General features: G+C 48.1%; 1 protein-coding gene across 1 annotated transcript; it reads right to left on the bottom strand.

The window, feature by feature from the left end:
• Positions 1-4,620: 4,620 nt before the first annotated feature.
• On the bottom strand, positions 4,621-12,357 carry CLEC3B (C-type lectin domain family 3 member B). Its single transcript, XM_082046658.1, has 3 exons — positions 12,064-12,357; positions 7,281-7,379; positions 4,621-6,020 (listed from the first exon to the last, which is right to left on the bottom strand). The coding sequence occupies exons 1-3, from the start codon at positions 12,167-12,169 to the stop codon at positions 5,620-5,622; spliced, it is 606 nt and encodes a 201-aa protein (XP_081902784.1). The 5' UTR covers positions 12,170-12,357; the 3' UTR covers positions 4,621-5,619.
• Positions 12,358-16,808: the final 4,451 nt, after the last annotated feature.

Raw genomic sequence — 16,808 nt, 5'->3', positions numbered from 1 at the left:
TAGAACAAAGTGCAAGAGCCAACCTCCTGTGCTGTGTTGCAGCACCTCTGAGCTGGTGCACAGGCAGGTGGGACCTGTGGCATCTCCCATCTCCTGAGGTTTGGATTTCCCCTTGTCAGGGTGGCTCAGGGTTTGAGGGGGAGGGAGGTGGGTTTGGATCCAAGCCTTCCCAGCAATGCAGCAGTGTCCGGGTTGCACATGAATCTGGATGAACTGGAAGCTGCCCACGGGCCAACCTGCTCTAACAGTAAAGCAAATCTGTCACTGTGGTTGCACTGATTCACAACTGCATCTGCCCACTCATGAACTTTGTGTTTAGACTAATCATTTAATATATAAAAAAAAATATCTCATTTTCTTTGTGGTGCTTTGGTGGAGTTTTTTCAGTTTACTTTCTGTTGAATATGAAGTTGCAGCTCTTGTCTTCTGATCACACTTGCCAGAGCAGCAAGACCTAGTATAAGGAGCTCTGACAACACTACAGTGAAGAAATAATCTCCCTCAGGAGATTATTTTATCAGCTTTCATGATAACCTTTCTGTGTAGGAAGGCTTTTACATGACAGCTCATCCATCAGGTGCCCGAGGTCATCAGGTCCCCCTGAAATGCCCATTTCTCCCCTGTGACTGTAGAAGAGGTCCTGGTTACCTAGGCAGGATCCCTTGCTGGGTCTCTGTGTCTTCATATATCAGCTGAGGTTGGCAGGGACCACCTCCTGCTCAGAGCAAGGTCTTCTGGAGAAGGTTGTCCAGGGCCATGTCCAGTCAGGATTTAAGTATCTCCAAGGATTGGAAACTCCACAGACTCTCTGGGCAACCTGGGCCGGGGTCTGACCACCCTCACAGAGAAGAAGTTTTCAGTTTAAGCAGCATTTCTTGTATTTCAGTTTGTGCCCATGGCTCTGTCTTCTCTACCTCTTCCCATCAGGCATTTAAACATGTGGATAGGACCCCCCTGAACCTTCTCTTCACCAGGCTGAGAAGTCCCTGCTCTCACACAACAGCTGCCCCAATCCCTTCATCATCTTTGTGGCCCTTCACTGCTCTGGCTCCAGTAAGTCTATGTCCTCCCCTGTACTGGGGAGCCTGAACTGGACCTGGTGCTCCAGATGTGGCTTCACCAGTCCCAAGAAACACAGAACATGGTACAATATTGAACACCAGAGGCCTTGCTTTTGGGATCCCTGTTGATGGGTGTGATGGAAATAAGAAGCATTCCTGTTTCTGTAGTGGGAAACTAAGCTGGCTTCGGGTATTTCTGCAAAGCAGTAGGTGGTGTAGGTTTTATTTCCTCTTTTGCATTTTTTTTCATAAGCTGTAGTGCTTCCCAAACAGCATTTGCGACACATATCTTCTCGAGACGCGTTCTTTGTTGCTGGCCTGCAAGGTTGGCATGCAGCTTACGTGTTTCATTCTCCTTGCCAGGCTCAGGGTTAGCTTTCTAACAGGGCTGAGCTGAAAGCAAATATTTTCCGTGATTAGCAGCTGGCCTCACCTCTTGGCAGCGCAGTCATCTGTGGGTTTCTGTCTCCTTCCCAGGGTGAGGCTGGACACTGAGTGTACACCCAGGCTGCAGGCGCTGGGCGCCCCATGGTGCCCAGTGTGGCAGGAGGTCGCAGGGAGGTGATGCAGCCACCAACCTGTTTGCACAGCACAGGACAGAGCGGTGAGGCTGCTGGGTGCGAGTCACGGCTAAGGTGTTTGTGATTTTACTTTTAGCTATATTTGCAACAGTCCCCAGCTGTTACCTTTGGATTCTCTCCAGGTTCTTCTAAACTGGAGATGCTTTTGGATACTGTTAGGGAATAAAGCACTATGTTTTCATTCTGTACACCATAGTCTGATACTTTCTCAACCCCTGCTTTTTCTTCTACCTACAAGGAGAGTATTTTTATGCTCTCCATCAGTGTAGTGACCCCCAACTCTTTTACATTTATGCTCCCAGTGATCATTTGGCTTACCCTTGTTTGCTGAGCCTCACAGATCTGTGTTTCTTTCCTGCCTATGGAGGCTCTGAGCTGAAGAAATGTAACTTTAATTTAACTTTTTATTTTATTTGCAAAAGAAGAGACTGAGAGGTCAGGTACTGAAGCGGGGTTCAGAGCTTAAGTAAGAGCGGGATCGAACAGTAAAGCCTATAGAAATAAGAAGGCTCAGTGGGGCAGGGGAGGAGGTGCTCCTTCCCTTTTGACATGTATCCTACTGATGGTCTCATCCCACAGCTGGACATAGGAAGTGCCTTCCCCTTTGGGCAGGCAGGAGCAGAAGTGTTTGGGAGCTGCTCCTTGTGCAAGATGATGGAGAGAGACTACATGTGACAGGGTGAGCGACTTGGGTTTGAGTAACCCTCAGGCTGAGCAGACAGGCACAAGGAGTAGAGGTGTCAGGTTCAGTTCCTTGTTCTGCGTAGGAATTTTCTTCCTCTCTCTGCTTGGGGTCCCTTTTCCCATGTCACCAAACTTTCTTGATCTGAATTTACCTGGGACTGCTAAGGATCGAGTCCCATAAAAGTGTTCAAGATTCAAAACAAGGTTTTGGCTTGTGACTCCCAAATTCTTGCCCACCTTTACCTACCTGTCCCTTTTACTGACCAAAGCCAAAAGCAAGTTGGCCAGGGCGCTGACAAGTGTTAATAGTTTGCTGTTCTGGTCCTTGCTCAGAGGCATACTTCTGAAAGGTATTAACTGTTTTATGGTTAATAATTTTAACCATTTGGTCCTCTGCCTGTACTTCAGGACCTTGGTGAACTGGGTTTAGGGCAATCAGCTGGATAAATGAGCGTAGTTCTACTAAGTCAACTGTGGATGGTGTAGTGCTGGGTTAACATTTTCCATGGGTTCACCCAGTAACTTTTCTTCTTTTGTTTATATAAATGTATGTGCATTTCATGTTTCATCTTTCCTCAGCCATGTTACAGAGCCACAGGCAGCCAAGTGGCACAACCAGTGGCACAAGCTCTTACACAACATCTCCTATTTTAATAACACAAGGTTCATTTGAGATTGCAGACATCACAAAATGTTGGTTCAGATGTGGTCACTTCCACATTTCTTTTTCTTGGGGAAAAGCTGAAGTTTCTTTCCACTAGTCTGCATGCCTTTGGTTGGGATCACACTTTGTTGACAGCAGATGTTCTTCTCTGGCTTGAGTGCCAGAAAGATTTAATAGAAGATCAAAAAAAGTGATGCTTGTCCCAGCCCCCAGCAGATGGACCCCATCAGGCCATGCTGGAGTAGAGGCAGCCAGTGTCCCCCATTCAACCTCTCAATCCCAGCATCCCTTGTGAGCACAAAACACGGGGTTGGTCACAAACAAATTAAAAAAGAGTGCTGTGGTAAGCAAGGATGAGGACTCTTCCAGAATTTGCTTTTCTTTGGCTTTTAAAAGAAAATCTGTAGTTCATAATATACAGTAAGAAAAAAACATGTAGAAAAATATTAAAATCATAAATGCAACCCTGAAGATGCAAAGTCAGTTTTGGCATCCTGGCTCCAACAAGTAGGGCAGGAGCAAAGCCACCCCTTCCCTGCACTCCTCTCAGCTTCAGAAAAGCAAAACATCTACAAAGAATGGGGTTGGTAGGAGTGTAGCTGTGTGAAAATAGAAAGCAACAGAGATACAACCAAGAACTCTGCTGAGAGCAACTTGTTATTCTCTGGATTTTGACAGATTGACCCTTTAATGTCCTCTCTGGGAATATCCTTTGGCGTCGACCTCCACAGCTGTTTTTCAGATTCACACTCCTTGCAGAGAGATGGTTTGGCTACACCACCCTCATCTTTCCCAAATCTCAGCACCGCCAGGGTCTGTGGCTTTTATAGCACCCCTCTTTAATTCCTGGGCTCCTATAAAATCCCTCAGTTTATTTCTCTGACCATGCATTTGTGTTTTAAGACCTTGTGGTTTATGACCAATCAGGACCAAAGCCAGCAATGCTGCTGGCTCGGCTGCTTTGCATTCATGTGTATCTGAAAACATGGAGGGATCATCTGGCAAGGAAACTAGAGGGTTTTTACTGATTGAGACAAGCTGGCTTGTAGAGTGTAACCATGACCTATAGAAAAGAGCCTCAGAAACATTCAGGATCAGGGCCTGGAGTCTGCAAAGGCTTCTTTATGTAGCCTTCTCTCCTTGGCAGGATGCTGAGGAGGAGGATGAGGGGGGAGAGGCCATCACCACCTCAGTGGAGGAAGGAGAGGGACACTCAGTGCTGCTGCAGCTCTGCTCGTTGCAGAGGAGGCAGGAGGCAGCCTGGTCAGTGCTGGCTCCACACTGGGACCTGAGGTGCCTCCTCCCCTGACACCACTGCCAAATGGGGACAAGGGAAAGACCTTTCTTCTGGGTTGGCTCATATTTTGGAGTGACATTTCCCAGCAATAAGAGGAGGAGAGGAGGGAAATCTTATATGCCTGTAAAAGGATTCCGTGCCTGTATCCCCTGTGTGGCCTGTGACTGCGATGATAAGAGGGGAGGTGGAAATCCTATAAACCGTGTCCCGGGTGGGAAGCTCTTTTCCCCTCTGCCTTTGATATCTCTGACCCTCTGCAGGTCCCTGGAGCTGCTCTGCAGAGAAATGCAAAGAGAAGAAAGCACTCCAATCTCATTGACACAACTCCCTTCCTTCAGCAAGCTATATATATATTTATTTTATAGTCATTTGAACAGCGGAGAGTTTGACAATAGTTACAGCCTCGGGAATGTGCACTCTGCATTTGTTTGTGTATGTTTCAATCCCTCCAGCTTGACTCTTCCACTCAGCGTCCTGGAATACCCATCATCGTGCTCTTTTTAAACAAAGCAGCACATTGAAATACCTCTCCCATGGGTTCCCCATGAGTGTCACATCTTGACATTCCCAACCTGGCAGCGCAGGAGACATGACTCAAACTGGAGGAGTTATTATCAAGCACTGAGCTGCAAAGAACTGCTGATACCTTTACGCCAACAGCCAGCAAATCAGCATCAGCAGGGCTTCATTAAACTGTTGGTGTGACCTGCATTTCTTTCCCATCTTTGTTGTTTATTTTTTTTTTCTTTAACCCTTTTCTCAGAAAAAAAAATACAAATTCTCTCTACTTTTTGAGACAGGACCTTGATCCCCAGGAGCCTGAATTAGGGTGCTGTGAGGGATGAGGATCTTGATCCTGTGTGCCTTGCTGCCAGGGCTTACAGGAAGTAAAACAGGAGAAGAAAGTGGGAACTAGCTTTGCTGGTGTCCCAATGAAGCTCAGCGAGGTGGGAAAGGACATTGCAGAGCGACAGCCCCGGGCAGCCGAGGTGGCTGTTTGCCAGGCTGGACTGAGGCACTGTGTCTTTGCCAAAACAACTGAGCTGTCCTAATAAAATTCCCTGTGTAAAAAAATATATCCATAAATCACGCCTTAGTAAGAACAATGCAGCTGCTAACAGGGCTGGATGTGGCCAAACGAAATGCTCTAACGCTCTCTAACCCAATACGGAGCTGTGACGACTTTCTTTGCAAAGAGTGACTCTAGTGGAACGTGCGCGCGCGTGCGTGCGTATGTACATGTACACATACACATACCTATAGCTTTATAATCCTGCTGCCAAGGGGTAAGACCCAGGTGGCAGGTGGATGGGCAGGGGGAGGCCCCCACCACTACACGATCATGAACTGGCAGATGTAGGGCAGCCGCTCTTTGCACTTCTTGTCGAACCACTTGCCCACCGCGGCCCCCGACAAGGCCGCACAGTTTTCCAGCTTGCCGCCGTCAGGCTGGGTGGTGATTTCAGTCTCCCAGTTCTTGTAGCGGATGGGGCCGCCCGTCATGTCGACCCACTTGCCCTCTGCTGCCATGTCATTGAGGCCCAGCCAGATCTCCACCTCAGAGCCAATGCTCTTGCGCATGTAGTCGTAGAGGGCGTCGTTCTCCTCCCCATTCTGGGGGGTGCTGAGCGTGCCCCCCTGCAAGATGCAGTTTTCACTGGCCTCGTGGTACGTCTTGATCTCCGAAAACGCAAGGAAGCATTTTAGGTGAATTTTGGTGCCTTTCAGGCAAACTGAGAGGTTACCAAAAAAACAGGACAAAAAGAAAGAAAGGGAATTAATTCATTTTAAAAAAGCGTGCCCAGGAAGAGGTAGCAGCAATCGCAGCAGCCACACTACAGACTTAATTTATTAGGCTGCACAGCAATCCTTGGCAGCACGGGAATCCCAGGGGTCTCTCCCTCCTGTGCAGGACTCAAGCCCTCCCTGTCTGCAAACCATGAGGAAAAATGGACCTGGGGGTGCCCCTGTCACCCTCCTGGGCTCTGCTGCTGCCATGGTCCTCCCGCCCCTTCCCTTGGTCTTGCTCTTCCCCAGCTGATGCTACGCTTCCTCTGACAAACTGGTTGGAGCGAAGGCTTGAGATGGGCGCTGCCGGGTGTTCGAGTGTCTTGGGAAAAAGTTTGCAATTCCAATTCAATCATCATAATTATGCAAGCATGAGAAAAAAATGTCTTTTTTAACAGGCTTTGATCAGGAGTGTTGTGCTTGCCTAGTTTGAAGTATTCAGAAGAAATTTCTACTTGCATCTGATTTTATTCTTAAGAATAGCTATTTACTTCATTTTTCCTTTAAGCTCTAAACCCTGAGAGTGCAGGGTACTCGGGCCAAACAATAACTAATCAGAGCCATGCATTAATATCCAAACCAATTACATCTCAATGAATGTAAGTTTGGCTCTAAAGTCTTGATTTTGCTTGTGTTCATTTTCTTTTAAGGAGAGCGTTCTCCTTAACTTGCATTTTCATTGCATTTCTGTTTCATGTTCTGCAAATCCCCCTCCTATCAACGTTGCTGGAGTTCACATAGAATAACCATGGAGCATGGCTGGAAGATGGACATTTTGGTACTGTCCTCTGTATGTGTTCAATGAAGCATGGTGAGACTGACCTCCTGTGAGGTTCCCTGGGCAATACCATAGTATGTATAAGAGACCAGGTCACCATGTCACTGGGGTTCAGACAGAAGAGTAAACTACATTTTATTAGAGACCAATCCATTTTACCCATCCCTCTGATTCATAAAGTAAAATGAACATCTGGCTTAGTGTCATAGAAATATCCATAGCTGTACAAATGGGAAGCTCTAACACATAAAGAGGGGCCACACACTCTCATCATTAACCGTCTGAGGAGCTCCATCTGCCTGGAGGAACTGCAGCGAGCCCCCACTCTCTCTCCCCACAATAGACTCCTTGTCGTGGGGTGCTTGGGCATGTCTTGTCAAAACATGTGGACCAATTGTAGTCGCTTGCTAAGCAGCGAGTCCTTTACCTGTCTGGAGTGCTTGCTTTTCCTTCAGTAGAGCAACCTCTTGAGAGATGTTGTCAATCATGGCCTTCAGGTCTTCAATCATTTTAAGGCTCACACTATCTGTTGGAGAAGGCAAGGGAGGAGGATGAACATTGGCCGTGTCCCTGGAGGATGCAGCTGAAGCTGTTCCTATCATCAAAACTCCCTCTTACTCTGCCCTTAGAGAAAGACAAACAAAAGGGATCCACAAAGTCAACACCTGTGTCCCCTTTCATATCCATCAGAATGAGCGTTTGCTCACTAGCCTGGTTCCACCGGCAGCCCAGTTTTCTCACTTGGGGTTTCAGGGCTTTGTGATGGAGGGGGTCTCCCCTTGGGCTGCTGCTGCAGTGCTGGGGAAAGGGGGCGGTCACACACCAGTGTTGCAAGGTGCAGGCTTGTCTCTGGAGTCCCCGTGTAGGGCACTTGCCTGGAGTGGTGCTGCACCAGGGTCAAGCTCCCAAAATGCAGGAGGGCACCATCTGATTCTGCCCCTCCTAAGCAGGAGTCCTGCCACACACGAGTGTTTTGTGGGGGATTTAAAGCTGCTGCTGAATAGGTTTTATTTTTTTTAAATCCCTCAAAAACAGGCCCTCTCTCCCTCTATTTGCAGCACACCCTCCTGTCTTTTCTTAAGCATCCTAGCACAAAATTTTGTCTTTATGCAGTCCTTAGTCTGCCCTCATGGGTGCGTTGGTAGGAAAGCTCCTGCTCACTGGGTTGATGCTCAGCAGGAAGAGGCTGGAAGGGCTGTGGCCCCTGCACCGCCAGCCACTCCATCCCTCAGCCCACCAACCACGCCATCCCTCAGGCCATCACAGCTGCCCCTGCCTTCAGCATCCCCTGTGCAGGTACCCAAAAACTGGTGAGAGCTGTTCTCCTGCTATGAGAAGATGCCTCCTTGGCTGCGTAGTTGGTTGCCGCCTGATACCAAATCCTACATCCTGCTCAGTGTGTTGCTTCTGCAAGAGCTCCAACCACCTATTAGTCATACTTGGATTTCTCCTGTCTAGGACCAAAAGGACCATTATGCCTTGGAGGTAGTGGGAGATAGAGGTGTTTGTATTCCTTACACTATCTCTGCTGCTCCTATTGCTTTGCCTGGCCTGGTGTAAGCATCTGGTGGTTCTCATGGGGTGAAAGGACAGGAGACAATTTTCCCATGAAGGCAATAGGATGGGCTTCCTCAAGGGTCAAAGAGATGGGGACCTGAGGCAACAAGCTAGGTAAATGGGGAAGCAGCTTGGATGCAGACCAAAACCACCAGCCCAAAGATTAGATGGTGCCATGAATATGAAAATCCAGACATATCAGAAGGAGGTCATTAAGCTGCTTTACACATAGCTCAATTAACTTTAATGGGTTCACTTAACATTGAGGCACTAGTTACTATTTTGCTGCCTTTGATGAGAACATTTTGTGGGAAACAGCTAATTAATGCTGTTTTTTTTTTCCGTGCAAGCTGGTCTTGCAGCAGAACAAATATCCCTTAAGTTTAAATAACATCCAAGGGCCATGGCAGGACACTGATTCTTGCTGGGGCAGCTCCTTATGTTGTTCCAGCCAGGTTTGCTGGTGGGCTCCCATCTAGAGGGTCCCTGCTACGCAAGGTGACACATCTCTGTGACAACTACCTAAGTGTCCTGTCCCTTTTCACCACCTCGTTTCCAAGCCCTGGGCCACAAGGGGGTTCCTTCATCGGCTCATTCACCGGGACGTCATGGGGGAGAACCAAGAGCAGTTAATTTGTGCTTCAGCTACAAAGCAAGTACTGCGGCTGCATCAACAAACATCAAGTTTTCTATTTAGTTGCCAGAGGTTTTTGTCTCTGCGCTGTCATTTCCTCAGGGCTGGCCTCCTGAAGCCCCTGATCAAGGCTATTACAGCTTGGGTTTGCTGGGACTGAAGCCAGCATGGGGGCTGCCAGCGCTGCCCATGGGAGCTGGAGCAGGTTCTTGTGTGGTTAACCGTGAGCTGCAGGATTAAGCGTGGGCAGAGGTGAGGTGGAAGGGAGACTCACAGAAGGATGTGGGTCACAATAGTCTGTTGGTCTGAAAGCCTGGTCAGTAATGTATTCAATGCTGCAAGTGGAGCTCTTGCATGTTTTTCTTTGTTCTAATTATACAATGAATAACAACCAAATCCCTCTGTAATTCATTTTGATTATTTAACTATCCCAGTATGATATTTGGATCTATATCTGGGTTGCTCAGCTCTGCCTGGGCAAGCATCATCCAGTTTGTTCCCATCCTAACAGGTTTCTTGTCCCTCGGCGGGGCATGCATCTCTCTGGTTCACTATGTCTGTCATCGAACCTCCCTGGCCACTGGTTTTTCTTCTGACACCAGGCATTTTCCTGAATGTCCCAGCTGGAAAAGTCACCCCATGTTGCAGTCTGTCCCCAGATCAGAGCAGGGGACTGAACACCCTCACCCTGAGTTTGTATAAGTGTAAATGTTCACTGACACTTTCTGTGAAGAGCATCTGTACTCCAACATTTACCTGTAGATTTAAGCATCCAGACTCTAATGGTCAGCTCCAGTTACCTTAAAAGTACATGTGAGAGCTACACCAAAATGGTTCTCCTGTGGCCCCAGCACCCTGCCACAGCTGTGACCAAGGGGACCCCCGCCCAGGGCCAGTGGGTCCCCAGTGTGGACCCCTGAGTTGGGGGGTGCCATCACCGCCCAGGCAGGGCTGCCATTGCCCAACATGGCTCCTGCCTCCTCTGGGCAACCCTTTAGGTGAGACCCCTGTGGCCACCGGAGGAAGGCAAATCCCATCTGCCTCCAAAACATCAAGGTTTGTGTAGAGTTTGCTGTACCGCTGGGTCTGGAAAAATCACTGGGGAGCAATTTGAGGCAGGAAAAAACCCAACAGAAGGCAAAGTAAATGTGCTATCTCAGCATTTTCTGAATGCTATGGTTCGGATTTTTCATATTGAACCAGCACCATATTGTGTTCTGAAGCAGATCCAAATGTAAACAATAATTACAAAAAAAAAAATCTATATATAAAAAGATAAAAAACTTGGCTTGAATCATCATTTTCTTTTCTAACATTTGTGGTTTGGCTGTGCAGACTGAAAAAAAATAAATCCAGCCAAACACCCCAACGCTCCAGTGGCTTCACCCTGCTCAACCCTCCCTGGTGAAGGGCATGGGGTGAGCTGGGACAGGGGGTGCTGGGGGCCTGGGATGGGATGGGGCCATCCTGCCCTCCCTCAGGGCAGGAGCAGTGGAGCCCCAGCCCCAGTGGCTTGAATGTGGCAAGCGGTTGGGGGCAAAAAGGAACCCTGTGGGGGATTTTTAGTGCTTTCCCCCCTCTTTCTCCATCCCCTGATGTTGGTAAAAATCAGAAAAAAAGGTAACCAAGAAATGCTGGAAGTTTCCAGTGAAGGAAGGGTGGCTGACCTGCCACGAGGCTGGATGCAGCTGGCCAAAAAATGCCAAGTTTGGGGTTTTCTTTTCCCCAAAGAAAACTTGACCTCTCCTTTGAAAAGAATCCTGGAAGCTCTCAAGAAAAACTGACACCAGCTGTTTGAGACGGCTTGATTTTCAGAAAAAAAAAAAGGCTTGCTCCCTTCCCTCTGACAAATGTGTTTAAACTGGAGACAAATTTTCCTGTCAAAAGCGATTTTTCTCCCACCATCTGACTTCTCTCCGACCATTTGATTTTCTTCTCACTTGCTTTCACCAGTGGGTTACAAACAGCAGTTCCAGTGACACAGGGAAAAATATGATTTCTCTAAGAAACTCATTTCTCTTTCCTGCTACATCCATTAAGTGCACCACATGTATATACCCTGTGCTGGCCCAAGGAGGTATTTTTGCTCTAGAAAACAGCCACATGGAACAAGCAGCTATGCAGTGATTTTGTAGGAAGAACTAATGGCAGAAAAAGGAGAATTTTCTCAAGAATGGGATCAGATGAAAATAGCTGCTGGGCAAGCGTAGCGAGCAGCCCAGCCAAGTGAATTCCTGGGATGCTTCTTCCTTGCTCCCAGCTTTGCTCCAGGCAGGAAAACACCCACCAGAAATGGTCCAAGCCCATGCAACAGCATCAGACATCGGTCACATCAGGCAGGCTCACACGCTGCCAGGTGTAACAAGAACCGCTTCCTTACCTACCTTCTCCTAGAATTGATGTGCATTGGGTCAGAGGGAAAAAGAATGGGACAGTAGCAAGAGAAAGAGAAGAGAAAAAAACCCACCACACGAGGGAAAAGAAAATTTAGGCAACTTTTTATGCGCATTGCCCTCTGGTAAGCCTGAGTAGTTGAAGCTCGTGTAGGGCTTGACATGCACCCGGGGCGAGTGTTGTAAAATGAAGATTCATGTTGATATTTAGTGGATTACATATGATCTGCCCTCTCTTGTCTCCAAATTTACAACAGCAGCCTGTCATCTGCCGCTTATTTGCTTCTGAAAAATGAATGAGGAGGGCTAGGGAGTCACAGAAAAGGAGATTTTAGCAGAGGAAAAGTTTGGGGTGAACCTTGGAGATAACACAGAAAAATATGTTACCCTCTGAAGTTCAGACCGAGCTGTCCCATCAAATTTATTCAAGGTAGGAACATGCTGAAAACACTTCCATTTCCTTGCTATTTTATGCAATCATTCCCACAGGGAGAAAAGAAAAAATAGACACCTTATTAGGCTTTTAGATGCTTTTTTTAAAGTTGCATTAGAACACCGTATGGTAATTGCATCCCCCCACAAGCCCCACCAGTTTTCCTCACTGGGATGGTGCCACCGCTCCTTACCTTTCTTGGAAGCTGCTGGTTTTGGCCGGAATTTGTTGTTTTCCTGGCCGGAGACCTGGGCGAGGGAGAGGAGGCAGAGGAGCAGGCAGGCTCCCCAGAGTGCCATTCTGCTGCTGTCCGTCCGTCGCCGAGTGGAGTCTGCCCTCAGACAGACAGCTGAACACCGGCTTGGATCAGAAAAGGCTCTCCCAGAAAGCCGCCCGCTGAGCCCCGGCCAGAGGCAGCCTCCCGGCCCCGGGGGGGGCTCAGGCGGCCCCGGCCAAGGCTGAAAACATCCCAGCGGGTTTGCATTTCTTAGCACACTGCTTGTTTTTGTTAAGGGAAAAAAAAAAATAATGAAGACAAAGAAGGGAATGAATCTACTGAAAGTCTGCTAAACTAAACATAAGGCTGTGGAATAATTTCCTATGGATCTTAGCAAAATGCTGTGGGTTTGGTCTCATTTGTCGGCTCAGCGCACATGAGATGGAGTTTGGGTGGTCGAGGGAACAGAAGGGGGCCAGCAGCTGCACAGGGAGCATGTGGGGGCCCAAGCACCCCCACCATGGTGTGATGCCAGGCCCGCATGGAGATTTCTGGTTTATCCCCCTGCCAGAAGCTCCTGCCATCCCCAGCCCCGTGCAGCTGCAGGGGGACAGAGGGCTCTTTTTGTTCTCAAGTAGTCCTTGCTCAAAGTGGAGGACAACTCTTACACTTCAAAAAACGGCTCCACAGTGGCCTTGACGGGGTTGTCCTGCCACCATTGCTTCTCCATGGTTTTAGACAGCCATGGGTTGAAGGGAGCTTCCAATGCAACATGTTTGGACCTCTATTTTTGGGGCACTCCTCCCCAAAACTGGGGGTGCTGAGCACAGCAGCCCTGTGGTGCATGGGCTGTGCCTTTGCTCTCACCCAGCTCCCACATTTAGGCTGCAGGACAACGCTTTGGGCCGTGCCCATGGGGAGCTGCTTGGTGGCAGTCCCCCCGCCATCTGTGGGACCTGCCTGGGGATGAGCTGGTGTTTGCTGCTGCTTTTCCTTATGTCAGTGGCTGAGGAGGGAACGTGGCTCGCAGCCCTAGGCTCAAATCACCAGTTCTGGGGTGGTCCTGGTGTAAATCACTCACCTCATGGCGATTCCCATCCTAGGCGGTAAGGACAGCTGCCTTGGTCATATAGTTCCCTACCCCTATGGCAATTTTGCAAGGACAGGGATTTCTGTGAAAATATCCTAATAAATCTCCAAGTTGTATATCACACACCTGTATTTCTGGTGGTGCTGACTGATGTATTTCTGGTGGTGCTGACTGATACCACTGAGCATATTTTCTGCTATCTTTGAACCTTTCTTGCTTATACAGTACACATGGGGTTAACTGTTCATCTCTAACAGGCCAGTCTTAGCTGGGATATAAGTCCCTGGTATAGCTAAATGTCTCCCAAAGAGAATTTCTGCTGGAGTTAGTCCTACGGGTTGCCATGGTGCATTTCGAGTATCCCGTAGAGCTCCGTTCAATGCTTTTGGCCACTTGAATCCAGAGCATGTGCACATTCTAGTTGCTTTTCCTTTTAATGTCTGTTTCATTCTTTCTCCATGTCCTAAAGACTGCGGGTGATTGGGATTATGCAGATTCCTCTCCATTCCCAGTGATTTATACAGCTGTCTGATTACATTTGCTGCAAAACGGGTACCCCTGTCTGACTCAGTTGACTCTGGAACCCCATACCTGGGTATAATTTCTTTCAGTAAGGCTTTTATTACTCCTGTACCTGCTTTTATTGTTAGGAAGGTTTTTACAAACCCCGATGTACTAACAAATGCTTCTATCCATTTGTAGCCAGCATATCTGTGTAATCTATTTGTAATTGCTGAAAAGGAAATTAGGCCCATGGTTGTTCTCCTAACTCCGAGTTTGGTTTGGGATTTGAGAATTTTTGGCAGGCTAGGCAGCTACTGGTGATTCTTTTTGTGGCAACATAAACCCCTGGTGCTGCCCAGCTGCAGCATTTCACTGAGACCTTGGAGGTGCCTGGGTGGCACCATCCAAGGGAGCGAGACTACTTTGGTGGCAAACATGTCCCCACTGCCAGATCATGCGGTGGCTTCATGTGCTTTTAATTTTTCCGAAAATACTTTTGTTTCTGTAGGACAGGAAACAAAACAACAGCTCCAGAGGTTTTAACCAAACCAGAGGTCTGCTCATCGTTTTGCTCTTCAGCCCTTCCCACTACCCTGTCTGGGAGCTGGAGCTATTTTGGCTCTGCCTCACCCCACCAGGCGGTGGGAAAGGGATCTTGGCCATGGCCTCTACACCCACATCTTTGTCCTGAATGCAATCTGCAAGGGAGCTGCATTTCAGCAGACCTGGGCAAAAGCAGGGATGAAGACAACTGGGAAGATGTTCGACCTGCTACTGCAGACATCCTGCTAAGAGGAAGGCTGTCCTGCACCTACCTGGCACCAGATCGCTTCCCCTCCTCCTCTGGCACATTTGAGAGTCTAAACCTACAGGTGCTCTTCCAACTTAAGAAACCTGGCACACACCAGGATTGTCAATAATCCAAAGTACCTTGTGGCCAGGTCTGTTGAAGCACCAAGACACTTCATAACAGCCGGTTGATGCTTCACACCCACCACCCTGGAGTCAGGCTGAGTATGTGGGGGTTCTTCCCTGGGGCCACCTGAGTGCTTAGGTGACTAAAATTACTTTGAAATGTGGGTTTTCACTCAGTTTTGGGAATGTTCAGGCTTCTAAATGCTCCATAGCTGTAAAAGACAACCAGGATGACCAAGACTTGGGATAACCCAAAGAAAGCTCTTTTCCCTGGGTTCCTGTTGCAGGGTTCCAGCCTGACTTTGATGTAGCCCAACAGCTCCCAGAGCAGCCATGCAGCCAAAACCAAGACCACTGCCTCATTTTTTGGGTGTTGTGGTTGTTCAGCAGCTGCAGCACAAATGGGTGAGTCTTTCCTGCAGGAGGAGCAGGAACAACCTGAGCAAGCGGAAGAAATTCACCTAGAGAAGACCGACAGGAATTTTGGAGAACCAAGTGCTCTGGACATCGGCCATTAGCCTTAAGCCTTTCCTGAAAAATTAAGTTGCCACCCAGCACAATGTGAATCATTGGAGTTGTAGGAGCATAAAAGGTCTGAGAGAAACAGGAAAAAGAGCTGCTGTTGATTTAGTTTGGCTACAGATGTGTTACCCTCCCTTGCACTTCTGCTGAATAAGAAAAACCCTGCCCTTATATCCTACCTGAATAGAGCTCCCTTGCAGACCAAGCTTTTGAAGCCAAAGAGGAATTGGTTTGATTTCTACTCCCCTTTAACACACACACACACACACACACACACACACACACACACACACACACACACACACACACACACACACAGCCCCGCTCAAATTTAAGCAAGAGAATATACATTTTGGGGATTTACTGTTCTCCTGCCTGGACTATCCCAAAATGGGATGGAGCTCAAGAGATGCCAAACACCTACATACACATACATGTTCCCTTCTCTTGACATTTGAGTAATATTTACCTATCCAAAGTACTCTGAGTAACTCAGCACCTCCTGGTTTTCATTGGCTCCAGATTTGCTCGCCTGCCTTTGCTTTGATTCACGTCCTGCCACGCTAGTGAATAAAAATTGCTCTCTCTGCTGCACATGAAACAGCTGGCTCTGATGTGGGGGCTCAAGGCGATCCCTAACCACAGGTTTCTGGGTGGCTGAGATCTGCTGGATCATTGCATTCCTCTGATTCCCAAGCTGAAACGAGAAGGGCAGGGCAGATTTCCATCAGCCCCTCTACGAGCACGGGGTCCCCACGCTGAAGGTCTACAACCAAGGGGACCTCTCCGTGTTCCAGCTGGCAGGTTCTGTGCTGCACGCCACCATAATTTTTATTGAAAAAGAGAAAAATGAAGAGAGGTAGACTTAAAAATCTCATTTCTGGCTGTAACACCTATTTGCAGAGGACTTCCCTGGCACTGTAAAAGCTCATGAATCCACCTGACAGGACCAAGCTGAAGTGTTGCTGAAATGGGTCCAGAACCAGGATGCTATAAGAAGGTCCTTTGCCCGTACCCAGCCCACTCCCTGCCTGGGCTCCCGCTGAAGCCCGAGGCCACAGTTCCAGTTATAATAAAGAATGAAGATATCAATGGTCCTTTGTAAATTGGCTCTTTGGACAGACATCATGCTTTTGGGATCCCGATGATTCACGCTTCTTATGTAAGGGAGGCGTGGGAGGTGGGAAGAGGTAATCCATGTTATTAGATGAACTAACAGAGATGGAATACGGCAGCGAGGTTTCGGCCAGGCGAGCCCTGAAAGAGAAGCAGAGGAGCAACAGCTGGGATGCTCGTTAAGCACATATAGCCCACCAGAGAGAAAGGGGGCAGGCACCAAGAGAAAGAGAGCAACAGGTAATTCATGGAAAGGTTAATGAGAAGGAGAAAGGCTATAATTACACCAAGAAACCAGGTTTTTGTTCATGATTTTTTAAGTCTGTGGACTTACAAACTTTACTTCTCTATAAAAGAACTTTATTCCCTTGTTTTAAGCCTGGACACACTCCTGTTAGCTGGAAGGTAGCTGGTTTGAGATGAAACAAAAGAGGGCAGAAGAAAGTGTGCTTATGGAAACCATCCCAGGGCCACAGGGAAGCAGTCAGAGAAGTTTACGTGGCTTTGGGAAACCCAGTAAGTAGTCTGTGATGTTGCATTCGGAAAGCAAAACAGTGGCTGGAATAAGCCCACG

The sequence above is a fragment of the Streptopelia decaocto genome, assembly GCF_964273445.1.
Source record: "Streptopelia decaocto genome assembly, chromosome: 2".
Lineage (NCBI taxonomy): Eukaryota > Metazoa > Chordata > Aves > Columbiformes > Columbidae > Streptopelia > Streptopelia decaocto.
The sequence above is the reverse complement of the archived record's forward strand: the minus strand, read 5'-3'. Positions and strand labels throughout refer to the sequence as shown.